Source organism: Haliaeetus albicilla, chromosome 10, assembly GCF_947461875.1.
Source record: "Haliaeetus albicilla chromosome 10, bHalAlb1.1, whole genome shotgun sequence".
NCBI lineage: Eukaryota > Metazoa > Chordata > Aves > Accipitriformes > Accipitridae > Haliaeetus > Haliaeetus albicilla.
The window spans coordinates 33,113,727-33,134,372 of NC_091492.1; the positions used below are offsets into that span (position 1 = coordinate 33,113,727).

At 39.0% G+C, this 20,646-nt stretch overlaps 1 protein-coding gene across 3 annotated transcripts in view; it reads left to right on the forward strand.

Annotated features, from left to right (window-relative positions):
* Window positions 1-20,646, forward strand: part of TMEM132C (transmembrane protein 132C) — a 224,086-nt gene that overhangs the window by 150,930 nt on the left and 52,510 nt on the right. For all 3 annotated transcript variants that reach the window (XM_069794887.1, XM_069794889.1, XM_069794888.1), the window contains one exon: window positions 15,323-15,506. In XM_069794887.1, coding sequence (XP_069650988.1) covers window positions 15,323-15,506 — 184 coding nt within the window. The remainder of the gene's footprint in view (window positions 1-15,322; window positions 15,507-20,646) is intronic.

Genomic DNA, 20,646 nt, shown 5'->3' on the forward strand with positions numbered 1-20,646 from the left:
TTCTGGAAGTGACAGTTTTTCTTCAGGGATTTTAGCATGAATTCCATTGAACCAACAACACCTGCGTTTCTGTTGTGATATAGAGGCACTATATTGATCAGGGTATTTGAGGTAACCCAAACGATTCAGGTCACCTAATGAATCAGGTCACTTCAGCTACAGCTATTTCCTTATTTTGTGACCAAAAAAATGAGGGCACAAACATGTACTTCTCATGGCCAGGCATGGACAATCACTCAGCCATGTGCATTCCTGAAATCTCTGTCTGTTGAAATAATCCCCAAGCAAAGAAAGGGTTACTGTTTGTTGTCCAGTCCTTTGCAGCCTGATGTTGAATAATCTGCCAAGTGATGCTAAAGCATAGGGCTTGTCCCAGGTGAAGGTAATAACAAAGGTGCAGAACAGAGGAGAATCAGACTGTGACCCCAATTCATTGAATTAATGGGGGGAGAGGGACAGCAAAAGGAAAACCCATCTAATATGCAGTGCAGCCAGGTCATCTTCGGGAGCAGAGCATTACAGTTGGTGGAATATTCAATAGCAGCCTACAAGCAGCTCTCTGCTGGTGGAAAAGGTCATCTCTTGGTTTGCCTTGGGCATCAGAAAATACTTTGAAAGTGCCCTGGCTTCTCTAAGCTGACAGTCCTGCTGGAGAGAGCGCCTGAGGGTACAAGAGAGGTGACAATGGAACAGTGGCACCACTCCCATCAAAATCAAAAGGAGAACGCTGATTGACTTGAGCGAAAGTAAGGTCAGGACCAAAGTGTTGCATGTAACATATTTCAGTGTTGTCATCATACTGATTTTTCAGACACAGGAGAATGCTTAGCAATATTCACTGTACAGCTTCAAGAGTTTTGAGAGATGTTGACACAAATTTTAATAGATGGATCATTTCCTGCATGCTACGGTTTCTGTATTTAAAGAAAAAGTGCTGCATGCTGAGGGGAATAATAATATGTCCATGATTCACTCCTTTTATAATCTTGTTCTGAAGGGGATGCATCTGACAGATTGCTACCCCAGGAAAATCAAACTAGATTAAGGATCTGTAGCTGGGAAGAGGCCGGAAGGGGCAAACTCCTTTATATTTGTACTGTTAATTTCCAAGACCACCCAGCCTACTTGGCTGTCATCCTTCCCCCTTTTTAACCTTTTTTTCATACTGTTCCTGCAAGACTGCTTTATCAAATAAGAAGCCATGGCAGCGTTCTTGGATTTTCTTTGCATACAGCTGTAAGTGCATTTTCCCATTGGCAGTTCAGATGAGGGTGTAGCACAGCTTGGGCTGACAGACGTCTAATGGTTGTCTTTAAGAATTGTCTCTTACCTGACATTCACGCAGCTGTGGAGTCAATTCTGCTGGTGTTCTCATACAGGAGCAATTAACAAGTGTAAGAAGATTTCTTAACAACAGGCAAAGGTGTAAATACAACTGAATTACCCCAGTTGAACCGTTCATCTACTGAAACGAGCTACTGGGGCTCAGCTGAGCAGTCGTGCTATGGCAATCCACAGTAACATGGCCATTTGCGCTCCTAAAGCTGGGCCTTCTGACCTGGGGTTAAGGAAGAAATTGTTAATGACATCTGTAATTTTTAAAGTGTCTGCTGGCATGAAGCTTTTGCTTCCAGCAAAAGTACTTGAAGCAGCATTTCAGGGGAGCAAATTGGGCCAAGAGATGGCTGATAGACAAATTGATAGGATTCGAGATCTGGAGATTTAGTAGAAAGATAATTAGCAAGTAGTTATTACAGATCCAAATTAAATCTTGTTTATAAAATGAAGGAAACCTTTATGTATGAAACTCACACCATTTCAGACCATCTGTAGCATAAAGTGCAGTGCGATGTGGGCAGTTCTTTGTAAATAAACTTCACCCTTAGAAACCAGCAAAGAACCTGAGCACGTGGCACTCTCACCCCTGTAAATCTCATCAAGCTTCGTTGCCTCCTGCAAGTACCTGCCAGGAGAAGAGGACTGTGAATCTGATAATGCACACTTCTGTGAGGATTTCCTTGTAGGATTGATTTTCTACTCTTTTCCTGTTCCATCTTCACTTAGAGAGAAGAGAACCCTTAATTTAGTTTTGAAATTAAACTAATCGGACTTACCTGCTGGTTAGATTGAAGCAGCAGAAGGAAGCCTATCTGTGATTCAGGGGTGAGTCAGCAGGTGTTCTCCTTGTCTGCAGTCTTGAGTTCAGCTCTGATACATGGATTTGTGTAGGACAAATTCAGACGGTGAATTTCACCCCACGTGACTGCAAATCATTAATTTCCACTACTTCTTCCCATGCATCCCAAATACCTATTTCAGACCTGCGCTGCCATCAGCCTGCTGGTGACAGATTATGATTTCATAAGAAATAGTGTTATCACAGGTGTGTTATCTTAAACGTGTGTATTCCTCGTGAACATGATTACTCCTGCTTCTTTGTACTCTTTCTCATCTCACTGAGCGTTGCACCACTCTAATCCCACGTATATATGCTATGTGTGCAGATGAGTTTTCACTATTGGCTTTGCATTTCTTCAGAGCCTTGGAAAGCTGGACTTTCATCAGTCTAATTTCACCTGTCTGATCAAGCAAAGTGTTGAAAGTCAGCAAAGAGCAGGAGCGGTGACTAATACTATTGAAGATATCAGTAACAAAGGGAAGGCTTGTTCTTCAGAATCTTTTTTCCTTCTTTCTGACAGTGTCCCCTAAATGTCATTGGTATAATTACACAAAAACCTATTTCAATTCACCTAGTGCAGAAAGGCACTGAAAGAAGGGTATAAAAAGGCAGTAATGATTGCTTGGAAAAAAATCACTGTAGATTTTTAAATCTTTGCTTTGGGCTGTGAGACAAATGTATAACTATATGGTGCATAGAGAGATTCTGTGCTAGACTTGTTTATTACTTTCTGCAATAAAAAACTCGCTGTTGTTTAAAGAGTATTCTGATATCATGCAGCCTATGGTTCCCCCTAGCACTCCTACACTCTTCCTGGGGGTCAAGTTAAGATGAAGTTTTTTTCCCAGCAATGGAAAGTTACCTCTATAAAGCATGACATCTCTCAAAAGCCTCATCCAAATCCATTGTGTTTTCTTGCTTTGAATCGGGGCCTGATTGAGTAAATTTGAAACTGAGACTTCCCAACAAATTAGACATAGCTATTTTCTAATTGAGGTGCTGTAGGGAAAAAAACAGATTTGGACAGAACCAGAGATGTCAGAGTCATCACTTCAAAGTTGCTCTTGGAGTTTATCTGTAAGTGTTTTGTCAGTCGAGTAGGCACTTGCTTTTCTCACAGGCCATTTAACATTAGGATCGCGTCTCCTTCATTTGTCTTCTTGAAATATTGAGGACACATTGCTCTTCATGTGCCTGACAGTCAGACAGGAACGTCTGCACTCTGCCTGAAAACTGATGTCTGCTATCAGCTCTTAGAAGAAACATTTTAGCTGCAAATACAAACATTCAGTTGTCATCCAATGAAATCTTTAAAAAGTAGTTGGCATCTCATAGAAACTTTGATGAACATTTTGCTTAAAGACAGTTTTTCTACTACAGCAAACATCTTCTGTATTTTCCTGCTTTTTCATTCTATTAAGCAGAAGTATCAGATATGAATGCCAAGAAACAAAGATCCAGGACTTCTTTTCTCCACACGAACACGCTGAGTCTAGACCTGGAGTCTCCATCCTGCTGGTGACGTCGTCTTCAGTAGCAACACAAAATAACTTTACTTTTTTTTTAACTCCACCCTAACACCGAATTGCTTTTGCCCCACAAGTTACTTTTTGCTCCAAAATGATATATTTTTGCTTGAGAAAAGCAGAACATTAAAAAAATGACAACTTTTTGGATAGAAACTCTGATGATTGCAGTTGTAACACAACATTATAATGTTGCAATGGGGGAGAAGTCAATGATAAATACATATAGTACCCTCAATACAGTAGATATAAAGAGAAAGAAAAATAGGAATATCCAGAAGTGAAAGGGTGAACTTGCTAGGGAGTTGCTGAATTATGCAGAAATCCAAACATAGATAGTTGGTGTAATCTCAAATCTATCAGCCTTGACAGTATCCTTTTAAATGACTCCTTAAAAATGTTAATTGCACATCATAGGCATTTCAGCAATGACATTTCTGCCATTGAATGTCATGAGGACATTTTTCCTTTTATTATCCTTGAACAGGAGAAGTGAACTAGTGGAGTTAGCCACCAAACAACTGTATCATGAAATGTAATGGATCTTCCTCCAATATTTATGTTGGTTCTGCTTTTAATAAGATTCTTTAAAAATTTGCAATGAATGAGAGCTTTGGATGGTATTAGGAAGGCAGTGTTGTTAAGCTTTGCTTTATGAACTGTAAAATAAAAGTTTGCCCCTCAGACATCAGAACTACAGATGCTGAAAGCTCTGGGGTCCATGATTTTTGTAAATTTGAATAAGAGCTAGTTTATAACTGCAGACTGAAGAAGTTGGTTGCATTTTTGTCTAATTTCCCCAGGATATTCACTAGCATCAGTTCTCTCCATCATACATTTTTGTTTTAAACATGCAGAAAGAAGGGGAAGGGAAAAAGAAAAGGAAAACAGACAAGGAAGAAGGAAGTGAAAGGGAAAGTAGAATAAAACATCCCAGCAACCACTGCTGGCATTTTATGATTTTCCACTGTACACTCAAAATGAAGATTCTTTGTCTAACATGGCTTCTGCAGCTTCCTTTCCTTCTTTACTCCTTCAGGCGAAGAAGAAAAATAGAGGGGAAAAAGCTAAAACTTCCCTTTTTATTGCTGTCTAACCTATATTTCCTCTGTCTTACTTTAGGAAACTTCCCTCCTTATGCTGGGGTATTTGGATGTTACTCAGTGTCATAAGTGCTGTCTTACTGTTTTCCGCATCTCAGTGGACTTCTTTGATTAATGTCAGTGTGCACCTTATCCTACACTTTTCTGGCTTTGGGTTGGGTTTTTTCCTTTCCTGTCTTTTGAGGACAGATTTGGTAAACTGCATGCATAGTGTACGTTGAGGGGTATTAGATGTGTGTTCTTCCTGGATATCTATGCTTTCTTTTTATGGTCACCATGTAAAGGCCAGCCTGACGATGCCAAAATAGTGAATTGAGGGATGGAAGGCTTAATGTGAGCAGTACTTTCAAAACTGGCCCCCGCCCCCGTCCTTCACACTTCTTCATGCACAGCCTTAGTTTTACAGTGCTTGTCACAGTTTTATACTATAAACTAAATGCACTGCAGCAAAGCTATGCCAAGAGACGGTAAAATGTTCCTTTGCAATTTTGACCTTGCAAGATCATACTGCATAGTTGCAGTTTACAGAGATTGTGAAAGAACAAAATATTATTACTCAGGATTGTGATGATAACTTTTGGACATATGTATTCAGAGCGGACCAGTCTTTACAATTGTCCAGGACAGTATCCTGAAGTCTAAGTATACCTGCAAATAATCATTAGATCCAAATTAGACCTCTATACCTGACTCTGCTTTCCTGTCAATTTTCACCTATGTCATTCTCATTTACATAGAGTTTCAGCTGAGCTCAATATTTATCCTACTGTTACTGCTCAGACTATTTTTTCCTTAGACCAGTTTGGGTTTCTGCTTTACCCTAATTGTATTTTACTTTAGCATAGTAAAGACCATGTAAGCAGCATACAACATTAAAGAGAATTTACAAGAAAAGAGTGGGATTTAAAGAGTTTATCATATGTTCTACAAATACTAATAAGGGGAATAATACGATCTGAGACAGGAGTTATGACCTGAGATTGGGGAAAATGAATACATTCCTGCTTGCAGACTGCTCCTTAGTGAAGCTTGCAAAAATATATTGACTTTCTAGAAATAAAACTCCTTTTCTACCTTCCCCAGGCTGGTATTCTCTAGCTCTAGATTGTACAGAGTATTATTTAATTCCCTGCAGCTTTTAGTCTGAGGGACTCCACACAAACTGAGTTTGCTCTGTGATGAAATTGCAGCTGTTGAGTGCGGATGCAGCTCATTTCAAGATCTTTTACTCTCTATTCAGGCAGCTTCACAGACACCTAGAAAAGCTCTTTAGCTAAATTGGAGGTCTCTTCAGATAGCTTCCACCAAGCAGTTGTTGATCATTGCTTCTGATCTGAAAAATCCCTTTACCTTCTTTGTGCACTTGAACTTGAAAAGCTGCAATGGTGCCCAGATGGAATGTAGGGGAGAGCATGGGGCTGTCACCCACCAGCTTGACTTTTCATTGCCCCATGAACTTTGTTCATGGCCAGCAAGTTTGAGAAACTGCTTTAGTTCACCTTTGGGTTATTTTCTTCCTTGTTTTACCATAATATTCGACACTTACTTACATGATTTTTTTTCCTTTACTATGCTATTAAATGTATGCTTTCTTTACATCCATTGCCTCTACGAAATGCAGATATTTTATCAACTTTACGTGCCTGGTGAATAGTTGACTTTCTATGTGTTTTTCCAGTAGGCAAGTGCAGCTACCCTGTTGAAAAGGAATGGGGATCTTTATGCACAAATATTTTTGGAGTTTCAAGCATAGCCCAAAAGCAGATATGCTAGCAGAGCAGTGAAAAAAACCCACAGTAAAAACTATAGGAACTGGAATCTGAAGACACCTGACTTGAAAATCAGATGTGCATATCACACATCTGATTTACATATGCAGTTACATATAAATGTGATTTGTCTTGCCACCTGTTTCATAATGCAGTTTCATCTTCAGTTCGTTTCAAACCAGGTGCAATTGCCTGATATGCTTACATCTACGTGAGCAGTACCTGGAGGGATATTATGCATAGCAATCAGGGTTAGGCTGCATCCCTTTCTTTGATCAATGTGTCGTTTGAGGGCATAACAGACCACAAGTGCCTGGTACAGTCCAGTATTAGTAACCAGTTATTATAGAAATGAACTGGTCATGTCAACAGCAACTGACACATCTTCACTGGAGGGGGTAGCCTGTGTGGGGATACTCTAGTAACCAGACCCTTCTACATCTTTGTGCCATTTTGATCATATTTTCAAAATGTCATTGCTAATTGTGTGTACCTTGATGTTTTTTTATATCCCCCCAGAGAATACCAGTTTGGCACCTGGGAGTGCATGCTCAAGAAATTGGTGGTCTATCTCTTGTGTCATGCTGCATTGTAGTTTCTGCAAGTAGGGCTTGGTATGAATGACAGACACAAGGGGAGACTGAAAGAGGAGGCTGAGTCCATCTGACTCATAAACGGGTTTAGAAAATGGAGTACCTTGTTCTGTATCAATGCTGGGGGTACTGTTGCTTATAAATGTAAATAAAACACACAGGTAAGATATTTGTAATCAGAAAATCTTATATAGGCTGCTTTTTCAAAGGTGTTCTCCTGTCTTTGAATATGTTTCACTGGCTGCTCCCAAACTGTTAAAGTAAGCAGTTAAAAGTGAATGATAAAACATGCTTTTGTGTATTTGATCTCATCTTGCTGCTTTTAGCAGGCTGAAAGAGCCATATAATCTAATGCTGATGACTGGAATGATTCTGACTTCCTTTCTCCATTTGAAAGCACTGGGTTTAGAGTGAATCTCTCTGAAAATCTTTGCTTAGGGTCTCCTTTCCAGTGATGTCCCTTGGAAGATTTTCAGTGCTTACACATTTGCTGTCTCCAAAAGAGGAAAATACTGCTTACTTACAGTGATTCTGGAGAGATTCCAGGACTGAATGAATACTAAGTAGAAAATGTCCTTCTCAGAGGCAGGAAGAGATGATGAATCACTGTGAAAGCTTGTTTCTTGACCAATCTGCCTATGTATTTTGTTATCTGAAATTATAATGAGGACATTAGCAGACTAATATCTTGCGCAAACTGAATGGAAAATGAAATAAAGGTGGGAGATGATGATAGCTCAGTACTGGGATTTGCACATAGCATTTATACGATGGCACCAGTCTGAGGCAGAGGGTTGCATGTCTGCTTCCTTTGGGAAAAGGGAAAAATCAATCTCATCTACCTTGTGCCTGGATGTGAGGTAGTATCAGAGAAGACTAATGAGCCTGCTATCTTGACTGCAGCATTTATTGGTGATTAGTGACTCTAAAAAAATACTCTGCATAAAAGGAATTGGTGAGTTATTGTGATCCCCAGTCAGGTCTTCCTCCTTTAGGGACTATCTCATTCAGCTTTCTGCCTGTCCAAGAGAGGAGCATTTCTGTTTTTCTGTACTCTAATTAGCAACATGACTTTTGCTGTTTGTTCTAGGATAGCAGTTAACATCACTGAGATTAGCATCTGTGGGCAAGGCTGGTACAGAGAAGTCAGACACCGCATACTCTTGGTTTTTTTCTGAGACTAGAAGAAAAAATTATTATTCACTTTGTTCAACCGGGCAATAAAGGCACAGAAAGATCACATTCCAGGCTCTGTCTACCTTATTGCACCCAGACAGTGCATATTTCGTCAGCTAAGAATTTCCCTTGCAAGTGGGAGCTCTCAGCATAATGCAGCAGTTGAACCATGAGTGGTTTTCTGACTCTTTCCTATGTGGCATGCAGTTGAACCCAGCTGAGATCCTGGGGCTCAGGACCAATGTGATAAAGGTACCATGCTCAGGTGCCTAAAGTAGCAGACACCAGAGGTCTTTTAAAGCCCCATGATGCCTAATTCCTATTGATTTTATTTTAGCGGTAAGGATCTGTATCTTCATGTCTTGCCTGAGGTCATTAAAGGATGCTGTGGAAGAGCTGGGAAGTGAAATGAGATTTCCTGTCTCAGTCCAATACCTTAATCAAAAAGCTGTGTTTTATATCACAGTTTATGACAAGAAAGCTAAGAAACCTTATTAACTAATCTAACTCTCATCTGGACTGTATGAAGAAATCAAGTACAGCATTATATCATCCTTTTGAAGATATACATGTATATTATGTTATGTTGCTCAAGAGTTTGCTAAGTTATACCTTGGATATTTTCCTTTGAAGGCCTTCATAATACTTTTAATGTGGTAGTTTTCCATGAAATTATGTCCTCCGTATCTGTTAATTGCCAGAATAGATCATCCTTTTCTTTCTCCTCTGATGGTTTTTATGATTTAAAGATGAAAGCTAAGCTAATATTGCAAAATAAGAAATTTAAACTGCATTTTGTCTCCAGTAGTTGGCATTCTTCTTTAACTACTACCTTCTTTCCACAGTTTTTCAAAGGGATTAGCTTAGTAACAGCTCTTATTAAGGACCTGCTGAAAGAAACTTATATTAAGCATTTTTACTCCACTTGATCAAGTGTTTCAGAAGCGAAATGGATGGCTTAAGGTCCCAGTGGTGGATATTATAGCATTTAGCTCATAAGTGACTGATTCAAGGCAACCTGGGTTGCTAATGACCCACCTTTTGTTAGCATTGAGTGCTGACTATGTAAGTGAATTGATGTGTAAAGAGCTGCCCACATAATTTCATCATCTTTAAAGTCATCATCAGTCACACTTTTTAGATCAGGTTCTAATCTCTGCGTTTGTTATTTTTTCTTAAATTGCTGTGATTCATCCTGATCCTAGAGTGTGTCCACTGAAGATGGCCCAGTTATTAAATGTGGTTAGGAAAAGGTGCAGGAGAAGCAAGAAATTGAAAATAGCCGGAATAGAGGAACATATGTCCTATACCCCACTCTAGTCTTTTCCAAGATGGGAGGAGGCATTGGTGTATACATATAAGTGGGCTGAACTACAGATTGCTCTGGGGTCCAGTTTGACTGTTGGCTTTTGATGAGAGTTTGTACATGGTAGTAACATACTTCAATACATTAATTTCAGTGAAGAGTAAGTTGTGCAGTGTAACTGAGGAATAATGGGGTTTGCACTCTTTTCAATTTTTTATGTCATTTAGTAAGTGCTGATCTTGCATTAAGATGTCACTGTCAAACAGGATAGTATTAAAGAGGAAAAGAGTTGCTAAATTTTCAGCAGGTCAAAGTATTCTCGGATCCCTAGGCACTTTCAGTAGAAATCTGTTGGAATAAAGGATGGCTAAAAAATGTTTTTAATCTAGGCTTTTTAAAATTTCTCTTTTGAGAGCCACTGTACTAAATCGAAATTATTGATTTAGCAGTCCTAAGATTCACTCATTTAAGAGTCGAAACTGCTCTATTACTCAGAGCAATAACCCAACACTTTGAAATCTCTCATCAGAGACTCCTGGTCTACACGTGTACACAGGCATTCAACAAAGATTTCTGTTTATGGATCTTACATCAGCTGAGATCTCTGCACTGCTTTTCTTAGTAATTATCTGCCTGCCTTCTCCCACTGCACCCTGTGAAAGCCTTTGCAGCACTGGGCCTGTGGTTCACTGTTTCTGGGCTCCGCTGAGCCCTCACCATGCATGGCCAGTACAAGCTGTTTCAGCGTTGACAAGTTTATCATTCCACCTCTTACTAGACCTCTGCAGAGAAACAGAATCTGTTTTGCATTCTGTGGTATTACCCACATCGTAAGTCTATCCGTGGGCTTACATGTGGGTTGTGTATACATGATACCATGTTTTAAATCCCCTATGTTGAAGAGAGGGTTAAGTACAGCTTTTCATACAGCCCGTCCTGGGTATCCATGTAAGAACAATCTCCTTCCAAGGGTAGATATTTCTCAGGGCACTCGAGGTTTGAATAATCAATAAATAGTTGCAAAGGAATGCTTAATATCATACTCAAAAATATCCTAAAATCAAGAATCCTGGTTAAATTAACGCTAGCTGATATCAAAAAGTGTGTGTTCTGTCCATATAGTTGGCAAGAGCTGGTGAATTCCATGGCAGTTTCTCCCTATGTTACTTCTGTTTTGTCTTTTATGCATTTTTTATTACCCTTCCATTAACAGAGTATTTCTGTTCCACCTTCTTTTTCTAAAACTGTGCTCCTTGGAAGCATTCACACAGCTCTGCAGCACAGTTCCTCCTCATTCTCCTGGGGTAATAATTTACTGCTAGCCTATGCCAGTAGTAAATTACTAACCCCATCACTAACTTGCTGGCTCAGCTGCTGTAACCAATAAGCAGCACCTAATCATTGCCCATCTGCTCCAGCGAAGGAGTATCTATGGGCTCAGTGCTCCTCACTTATGCCTGTGTGCTCAGACTCAGAGCCGGAGTGGCTGTTTAGCAGATCAAAGGGAGTCCTTGCTCCCTTGTGCAAGTGCGTGGTCCAGTCTAGCCTTGAATGATTAGCATATTTATAAATTAAAATAAATCTAAGGAGTGAACTGGCACAGGAGAACTCTCAATCCAATGAAATTAGGCTCATATATCCACCCCAGAGCAATTCCTTAGAAGCCCTGCCTTCATGAAGCTTCATTTGTAATCACTACATACTGTGTACTTTAGAAAAGTTTTATAATTACTTGCTGTTCCGGCTGCTGAGCAGTTCTAAATGTTAGATATTAAGGAATTGCTGTTTCAGTCAGTGAACAAGCTCTGAACATTAAATGTGCTTCATGTGGAGTTTTTTTCTCAGCCATTACACATCTCTGAAGGCATATTTTTTTTCAAGTGGATGCTTTCCCAGCTGTTGATCATCTCTCTGTTTCTTCTGTGTGAAGAGAGAAGGAGGAAACTGATGATAGTGTGACATTGTATAAAGGCTTTATCGCTATGGAGGGAGATGGGTGCATTACTCACAAATGCAGACGTTGAAATAATTATGCAGGTCATCCTGAGAAGGTACCAATAAAACCTTTATCTTATACCATGCATATTTTTGGACTTTTTTGCATCACGTATTTTACAGAAGAAACATTTTAGCCATGTTTTACAGAATTCTGTAGAAGAATTTTGGTACTGTTTTTGTATTTCTCCACCACTAGAGCTTGATACCTTGGGAAGAAGCAGCCTATCTTTGTCATGGCTGAAGATACTTGGCTGAAATAGCTCAATGAGTGGTACCAAGTGCTCAGTGAGAACTGGAAATCCAAATAAAGCAGGTGTTTTTGAGGCAGTGTTGTAAATGGTGATTGCAGTGACTTCTTTTACAGAATAGCTCATCAATTATCAAAAATACACCTCATGTACAGAATGATGTTGAAATTTAAGATGCATACACTAAAGACCATTTAAGACTATAGAATCAAGTGATATGGTTCCCATTTCCATTGATACCAAAATGATGGTCCAGTGGTTAACAAGAGATTTGGAAAAGCAGAGATCAGTTCCTTACCCTGTCCCAGTCTTCCATATGACCCTATGGGTGTCATATAGCCTCTCCTTCAGTCCTCATGTGCAAAACTGAGACAGCTATGTCTACAGTGGAACGAAGAACAAACTTAGGAGTATTATGACCACCAAGCCCCACTGCAACAGATGGTATATAAATAGAGCATGGACAGTAAGTCCCTCATTTCAGGCCTAGATCAGACGGTGGCAGATGTAACTGTTAGTGGTGGAGGACTGATTCTGATAATTCTACATTTGGGAGGAAGGAGGTCAGTTTATGTCAGACTTGTTTATGGTGGAGTTTAGTGCTTCTTAGAGATACAGGCTGTTGTTTGTGGCTCCAGTGAAGATAATATTGCTGAGAATACAACAATAGGCAATAGCAGTCAAGTGCAGTCTACATTACAGTTGTGCAGTTTGCCATGTAGTTCTCCAAATGTGTGTGTGTGTGTGTGTACATAATAGATGAAAAAATGTTGACATTTTCTTTGATTGCAATAATCAAAGTCATTGAGCATTGTGGACTTAAAATATAAAATCCCAACGATGTACTAGAGTCCTCTATGTATTATTAGGTTGGAATAAAAGAAGAATCCCTTCACATGTAAACTACAGGATATATGAAATACAAAATAGGAGTACTGAGCCAGTAACTTAAAGAAACTGTGTCTACACCAGGAGCTGACTAGTCCCTGCCTGCAACATGATCCCTGGAGAATTTCCCGAATGTGTGTGCATGTGTGCATGCTAACTGTAGCCAGCCTGAACTAAGGTTCATGCTGCAGGTGATCGCAGGACTCATGTAGAAAAGATGTGGTCACCTTGCACTTCCCATTTTCAATCATAGGACATCATTATAAAGGTGTGTGGATACCTAGATATGGCCAGCTACAGCAGGCTGTGGTCTGTCCACGCTGCAGTTAAGTGTACTGTGAAATGCTGCATAGAAACAGGATGCCCAAAGATTTTGTTCAGGGTATTTCCCCTGTGTAGCTCAAACCCAGGCTCAAGTGTGTGCTGCAGGTAAACAGTATGGACAGCTCATGAGCAGAACACTAGGCAACTCTTAGAAATGGTCTGAAGGACCAGGGAAAATTAGGTGTTGTGAATCGAGAGCTGGGAGCCAGAAGGAGGTGATCAGCCTTCACCTAAGTCAACGCATCAGGAATCAGTGGGCTGGCTGGAAATGAGCTCTTTCCCACCTACAGCTTCCCACCTAGAGCTCTCTGATCCTACCAGTAGAGTTGTGGGGCTTTTGTTGTAAAGCTACACATTGCACATCTGCTCAGAGGCTATTTAGAGAAGTGTAGACTTCTTATCAGGAAAACTTTCCTGACATATATTATCTCTTAGAACAGCTTTGATGTGTGCAAAAATTTATTCTCTATTTAGCGTGAAAGCACTGAGATAGTCAATCACATGTAAAAACTTTTCCTCTGTCAGTTACTAAGCATCAGATCTAGAAATGGTGAAAATAATAGCATTTCGGGTGTCATTAATCTAAGGCATAATGGTGCCTTTAACAGCTAAATGAACACTTTAGCTCAGGTGATTCAGGTATCTTTGCATATAATCATGCTTTCAAATAAATTACAAAGTTCAATCTACTATGTATTCATTTTGAGATGTCCCAGAAGTGTGTAAACTACAGTTATCACAGTTGCCTTGTATTTACAAGCTGTAAGATTTATTTAGTAGGAACTCTTCAAATGGGAATAGGCTGGTCTTGAGTTATGAATTGCTAAACCCATCCATCTATTGCATTACTACACAAAATCACTCTTTAAATGCATGGAGGAAGTATACCACTATTGCAAAAGTGTTACAATGTCTCTCTTTTGACACACCAAGAAAACAGCAAGGAAATAAATTTAAAGCATTAGGCAGTATTAAGAGTTTTCAGAGTAAGCCAACCAAATGAAAACCCATAATCAAAATAATAATTATCAGGGGAATGCATTTGCTTTCAAAGCAATCATGGAAAGTAAAGCACAGAATATGCCTTAAGTAATAAAAAATGGTGATTTCTGTTCAGAGTTAAAAAGAAAGTCTAGCACTTGAGAATATAAGTGCTTTGTACCTGATCAGTTCTTGATGGATTTTCTGAGAAATGGGCCTTCGTGTACTGTATGTAAAAAAAAGAGGAAAAATTGAAGCTGTTATGTGATGAATGCATCCAAAGGTGTGATGGAGCTGGGACTGGGTTACTGAAGCTAGGAAGATGCCTGTCTTTCTCTTCATTTTAAAATTATTACAGCGTAGGGATAGGCTGAAGTAATATTCTGTGAAATAGTAAGACTTGGAAAGATATTTGGGAAGTTCCAGAAAAATTAATGTATGATTTCTGATGCAAATAGTTTGTACTTTTTTAAAAAATTAAACTAGCAGATAAATTCTTTCATATATTCTTTTTATTTCTGAGGTAGTTAAAGAAATTTAATGCCAGGGAAAGAATTTCAGCATGTCTTTTCATATTTGTTATTCAAATTATCTTATGCCTCCTGACTTCATAGTATATTTTGTCTGCCATAGCTTTGTTCTTTCTATTCGGTCTCAGCCAGATGGGTTTTTAATTTCCAGAGCATACCTCTAAGTTTAGACTAATCTTGTCATTTTGCCATTTGATCGTGTTAATTTTTTTAACGGCTTCCATGCAGCATATATGAACATCAGTTACACTGAGTTTCATTGCTATGGATTTATGTGATTTTCATGGTGGACATATACAATGAATCTAGTTCTTCTTTTTGGCTGCACTAATTCTGGGCTCTTCAGTCTTCATGAGCTGCACTGGACTTAACTTTGGTTGATGGGGGTCAAATCTATCTTGCAGTAAGGTTGAATCATACTTGCAAAATCATAAAAAACATGTAATGGAATAAGTATATTTTGCTTTCATCTGATACAATATCCCGAATTTTATCCCTCTACATAGTATTCATACTAAAAGCAGCTGACCCATTTTGAATAATTCCAGTTTGTATGCTCTGAAGAAGTTGTAGATTGGAAAAGGCCTTGTGTTATATCTGCATATAAATAGCTGCATTTTCCAGTAGCTAATATGATTCACTTCATTTGCCTTCTTCAGCGAAAGTAATAGCTCTTTCCTTTCCCTGTTTTCCTTTTTCAGAAGTAACAGTTTATTCAATGAGGTCGTGCAGATGAACTTTGAAATAGCCAGTTTCAGCAGCCTTTCTGGAACGCAGCCCATCACCTGGCAGGTGGAATATCCTCGGAAGGGGACAACAGACATAACCTTGTCTGAAATCTTCATCTGCCAGAAGGATCTTGTTGGAATAGTTCCATTGGCGATGGTAAGAAACTGTTTCAGCATGTTGCTCCATCCGATCTGTATGTGGTCTGAGAAAACGTATACCAGGCCTCAGACAGACTTGCAAAGGAGTGCTCTCTGCCCTGCCTCTCCATTTTATAGCTGTATAGGACTACTTGCTAAAATCGTGCCCTCATTTAATGGTCTGTACACATCACAAAATTTCAGTTCTTATAAACTTACCACAGAGGAGAGGGATGCTGCCACTTTAAAAATCTCTCTCAGACTTTAAATCCTGAATTTCTGTCATGCATGGTTCCCTCCAGGCTACCAGCTGGTAACACAAAGCCAAGTAGATTTACCTTCCCATTTCTAATTGCCATTACATGGCTTGAACTCACAAGCTGTAGAGCAACTTTAGAGGGCCTCAAGCACCTTCTGCTAAAGCCTAAGTTGCTTGGTCCTTAGTAGGCTGAGGCTGATACTAATTTTGCTGGCTGTTTCCCTAATAGTATAAGAACCTGTTGTTTCAAAGAAGAAGAAACAGAAAAAAAAATAATAGCCTCAAGAATATATTTAAGAAAAATGAAATATGGACTTTCATGTGGAAAAATGCCTTGGGTTAAAATCTACTTGCCCAGTGAAGATTACAATTACTTCTGCAAAGCAAGGCTGAGACAGTGGGAGCACTGAGACTTAGCCGTTAGGGCCCCCTCCTGTGAGTTAGGGCCTTCTGCTCTTTTCTGCTCCCCCCATCCCCACCCTTAACAACCTAGGGTTAAATTCCTGCTCTGAGTCAAGCAAACAAGAAGTTTCACTAGAGTCTCCAACATCTCAGGTGCACTGTTTTTAGGTAGGCATTTTATTTTCTGTGGGATTTAGGTATGTACTGAGAACTTTTTTCCATGCTCACAGGTGAAGTAGGCACTAAGCATTTATTTTGGAAGTCCTGCTGATCCTCAGGAAAGGGAGAAGCACAAAGATGCCAGCTACCTAGAACAGGACCAAGTGGCAATTAATAGAGGAACTGCACATGCTACCATTAGTCAGTGTTAGAGCTCAGGATTTGGAAGAAGAGTTAGACATATCCATCCCATTTGTGAATTTTGCCTCTCCTGTGCATAATCTTGGTTGTGAAATTCTGGCAGTCTTTTCTTTGAACAGTGTTCAGTGGTTTGAAGCAGATAATTAGATGAGTATTATTTCCTGGAAGTCCTAGTCTTCAATATATTCTTCCCCTTTGAAGAGTAAAACTGCTGCTCCTATCAAATGAGGTCATGCCCACCAATTTCCCCGAAGTCTGTTAAGTCAGCAGAAAGCCTGTGCTACATTCCAGATCTGAGAGGGAAATAATTGTCCTCATTACCTGTGGAGTTGAACAGAGAATACGTATTTGAGCATCTGTCCTCTAGAGACTCAAGAACGTGCATAAGGAAGGCTTTTGTGGTCAGATTTTATTTTGAAATAGATCCCATCCAGTAGATGATAGACAGACTTAACATCTTGTTGTTCATTTCTTGAAAGAATTAATCAGTTGCTTCTCTGTATTCCATATCTGAGGGAATCAAGGGTTCTTTTTAATCTTTCATGTCAGGGTCTAATGGCTTTGCGCTTGCGTAGAAGGCTCGAGATTTACTTGCAGACTTGTGTCTATTCTAGATTAAAATTCATCTACCTACAAGGGTTCCTTTAAGAACTGGAGGTCTAAATGAATGAATTTATATAAATCATATAAGGTGAGATTCTTTATTCCCAACAGACGTACCATTGGCACTCTGGGTTGTGCAAAGGGTTCAAACAATGAAATCATTAAACCTTTCTCTTTGCAAAGCTTTCTTGTGTTTGTTTATCACATTTCTGTACCTTGTGATAACACTTGGCTGGAGCCAAAATATACTGTGTTAACAGAATCCAGTTGGATGGGATACCAATGCAAAATTGGCTTTGCTAGCATGATGTTAGTAGATAAAGGGAATTTTCAGCAGATTCTGTTAGTTAACTCTGCATATCAAGCCAGGGTGCTTTCTTCATTTAGGCATTAATCTCTAGTTGAGCTGATTACCTGGCACTTCTCCTGTTCAGAAACAAGAGTCACACTGAAAAGAGAGAGGGTGATACTGTATCTGCTGAGAAGTTGGACCATGCTCTTTATCTCAACTACACACTGTAAAACAACAGCGCATTATTGTGCACAGAAATTAGATCTTGATGTTTATCAGGAAGTGTGTTTCATAACCTTCTAGATGATAAAGTAGATTTTGTTGATTTAAGCATGGAGTGTTCCTACAGCAAAACTGCTAACATCAAAAGTAAAATCTGTAATTCAGAATTCTTACAAGTGGCCAAAAAAAGGGAAAGAAGGAGCTGCCCAAAGATACTGTATTGGATTAGGATGTAGGATCTGACTGAGTCTCTGCTATTGGTCTGATGGACATCCTAATCAGTCTTTTGAGAATGAAACCAGCAAACTTTTGCTTGGTTTGAGTATAACATAAAGGTTGTCTCTGACTCACAGAGTAAAGCATGTGTCGTGAGCCATTCCAAACTTACGAAGGAAAAAAGATCTCATATCTTTTATTGCCCTATGCCCGATTGCATTACAAAGAAATAGTAAGATGAAAAACAAGTGTGTCTTCAAAAGGTTAGTGCAATTGTTGCTGCAGTATTTTGGAATGAAAGAGATTAAAGAATTGACATTGTCAGTAAGAACTGAACCTGGAATTTTAGAAGAGCCTACGCTCTTGGATCAGTGGAGCAAGTGGTAGGATACAGCTGCTGAAAAATCAATGGAAATTCATCATACGGTCAAAAGAGAGGCTTTTAGTAGAATCCATACCCTGTGTGCCTAACTACTGCACTAAATAGTGTATACAAGTAAGAAACAGCAACACAGTGATGCTGCTACAGTGAAATAAAAGGAGCAAGAGATATCAAAAGTACTGGGCTCAGAATAAGTGTAACAACTTTTTCCCAGAAAAAATAAGATGTAAATTTTCCTAAGAAGTTAATCAATCTGAGTAATTTTGGAGGACATTTCACCCTTCAAGGTATTTAGAGAGAAAAATGTATGTTATAACTGGTTCTGTTGCTTTCTAACTCTCACATACAAGAATTTTAGTTAAGTAAGTACTGTGAGGAGTGATGCATCAAAAATAGATCCTAGTCAGACATATGCGGTACTCTCACTACCAAACTCTTGAGTATGGCACTTGGTGCAAACATCCACTCAATATATCTTTCATGCAGGCTGTATGAGATTCTATATGTCTCACTCAAAGTATGAGATTAAATATATATGTTATCTTTCCATCATTGAATAGCATTAATTAACTGAGGCAAGATTTGTAAAGAGGTAATGTCATTTGTGAGACCGTCTGATAGAGATGGAGAAAGATAGATGCTCTTTCAGGCACACAATCCCTTCTTCAGATCTCTTGACTCACTTAAATCACAACAGCTGCAAAATACTACAGCTACAGAAACTGGGGATTGTAAAATTCATCAAGTAAGAGAGTTAAATAAGAAAATAAAAAGATTTCTTAAGGCAAACCAGAAAATATATCCCACTGTCTGCTGACAGGAGAAATCTACCCTAAAGATTTAATCTTCCAGTAGAGAAAATCTACTGAGTTGTGCCCTGTTCTGGCATTTTTTATTTCATGTTACTTGTTGCAGGATCAATTAGGAAAGTGCTTTCATAGGAGTTTGTTTAATTATCTGCTAAGCTGCTTTTGGAAACCTTCTCAATTAATCACAAGTAACCTCAGAACTTGCCAATTAAGGTGTACAAGGTTGCTTAACTTACTTTCCACATTTTCCTCAAACTCCTGTCATGAGCAAATGTAGCCAACTATATTGATTTTGCCACTTGACTAGATTAAAAAACAAACCCCAAATTGTTTACATTTGGAGCATGCACACACAGACAAATTGCACTGAAGAAGTCTGTATGTTTGTGTTCAACCCAAGACCGTGTTTTAGGAAATTTATCAAGAGATTTGTTGTCATGCTTTAAATGGATAATACATATTTTAGTACTATTATATTTTGCTTTGGTATAGAACAAGGTAGAAGACCTGTGTGTAAGTTCATTGTTTGATGCCGGTAAGGCACATTAATATTAAAGAACTCCTTCATGGGACAAAGATGGGGAATCAATGGTTTAATATTTATGCTAGACCATCTGGGTTCCTGTATATGGAACTGAAGTAGTAGTCCTTCAACAGCAGGATAAACTCCCTCTGAATTAGTTTATCTCTTACTGTGACTTGCATGAAATCCAGGTATTTAAAGTGCTGAAGCATAAACCCAATGTCAGGAGACTGTTCTGAGAGTTCTAGTCTGAATTTACTCCAAAAGACATTGGTCACCATGGGAAGCCATGCAACTTGCTCATCCATGCATATTTCTCTTTAAGATAATACTAATTTTCAGTGGGTCTTTCAGGCTTCATTCATCAGGCTCGATAATCCATTGATAACTGCTTATGAGCAAATCGAAGTTGGAATGGCTCTCAGGCATTTCTTAAAGGTTGTTGCTGCTGTTTCACACCTCGTGCTCAGAAGCTCGTCTTTTCTCCCCAGCTATAGCAATGGGCCTAATAAAAGATATAATCTGTCTCTACGCATCCTGCCTTTCTACTGATGTAAACTGCATCTTTTCCTTGCATAATAGCATCCTGTGAACTGCTGGTTAATCCAAGTTCAGAGTTTTTATGTAGAGTACCCTGGTAAACCCATCAATAATGTGTAGCTGAGATTCTCCTTGGCTTCTCATTAGGCACAATTCCACACATACTTTTTGCTTAGTGGCAAGTTATTTAATTAGGAAGCGCTTGGTTTGCATGTAACTTTCTTTACATTCAGAACTCAATGTATTGACAGTTCTGCTGCAGAAGTGAATGGACTTCTAAGATGCAGAGCTGTGACTCAGCCAAAACCACTTTGTGACATTTTTATGTATGCTTGTTAACTTGCCTTCCATCAAAACACAGATGATCAAAAATTTAGCTCCCAAAGCAATGTTTGTTTTATACATACATTTATGTATGCCAGTCCCTAAGGTAAAGATTTTTTTAAGGTATTTCATTGTAATGAAATCCCTGTAATACCATTTTAAAATACGGACCTAAATAAACAGAGTTTTCATCCCTGCACAGTCTGTGACTTCACACTGTAAAGCTC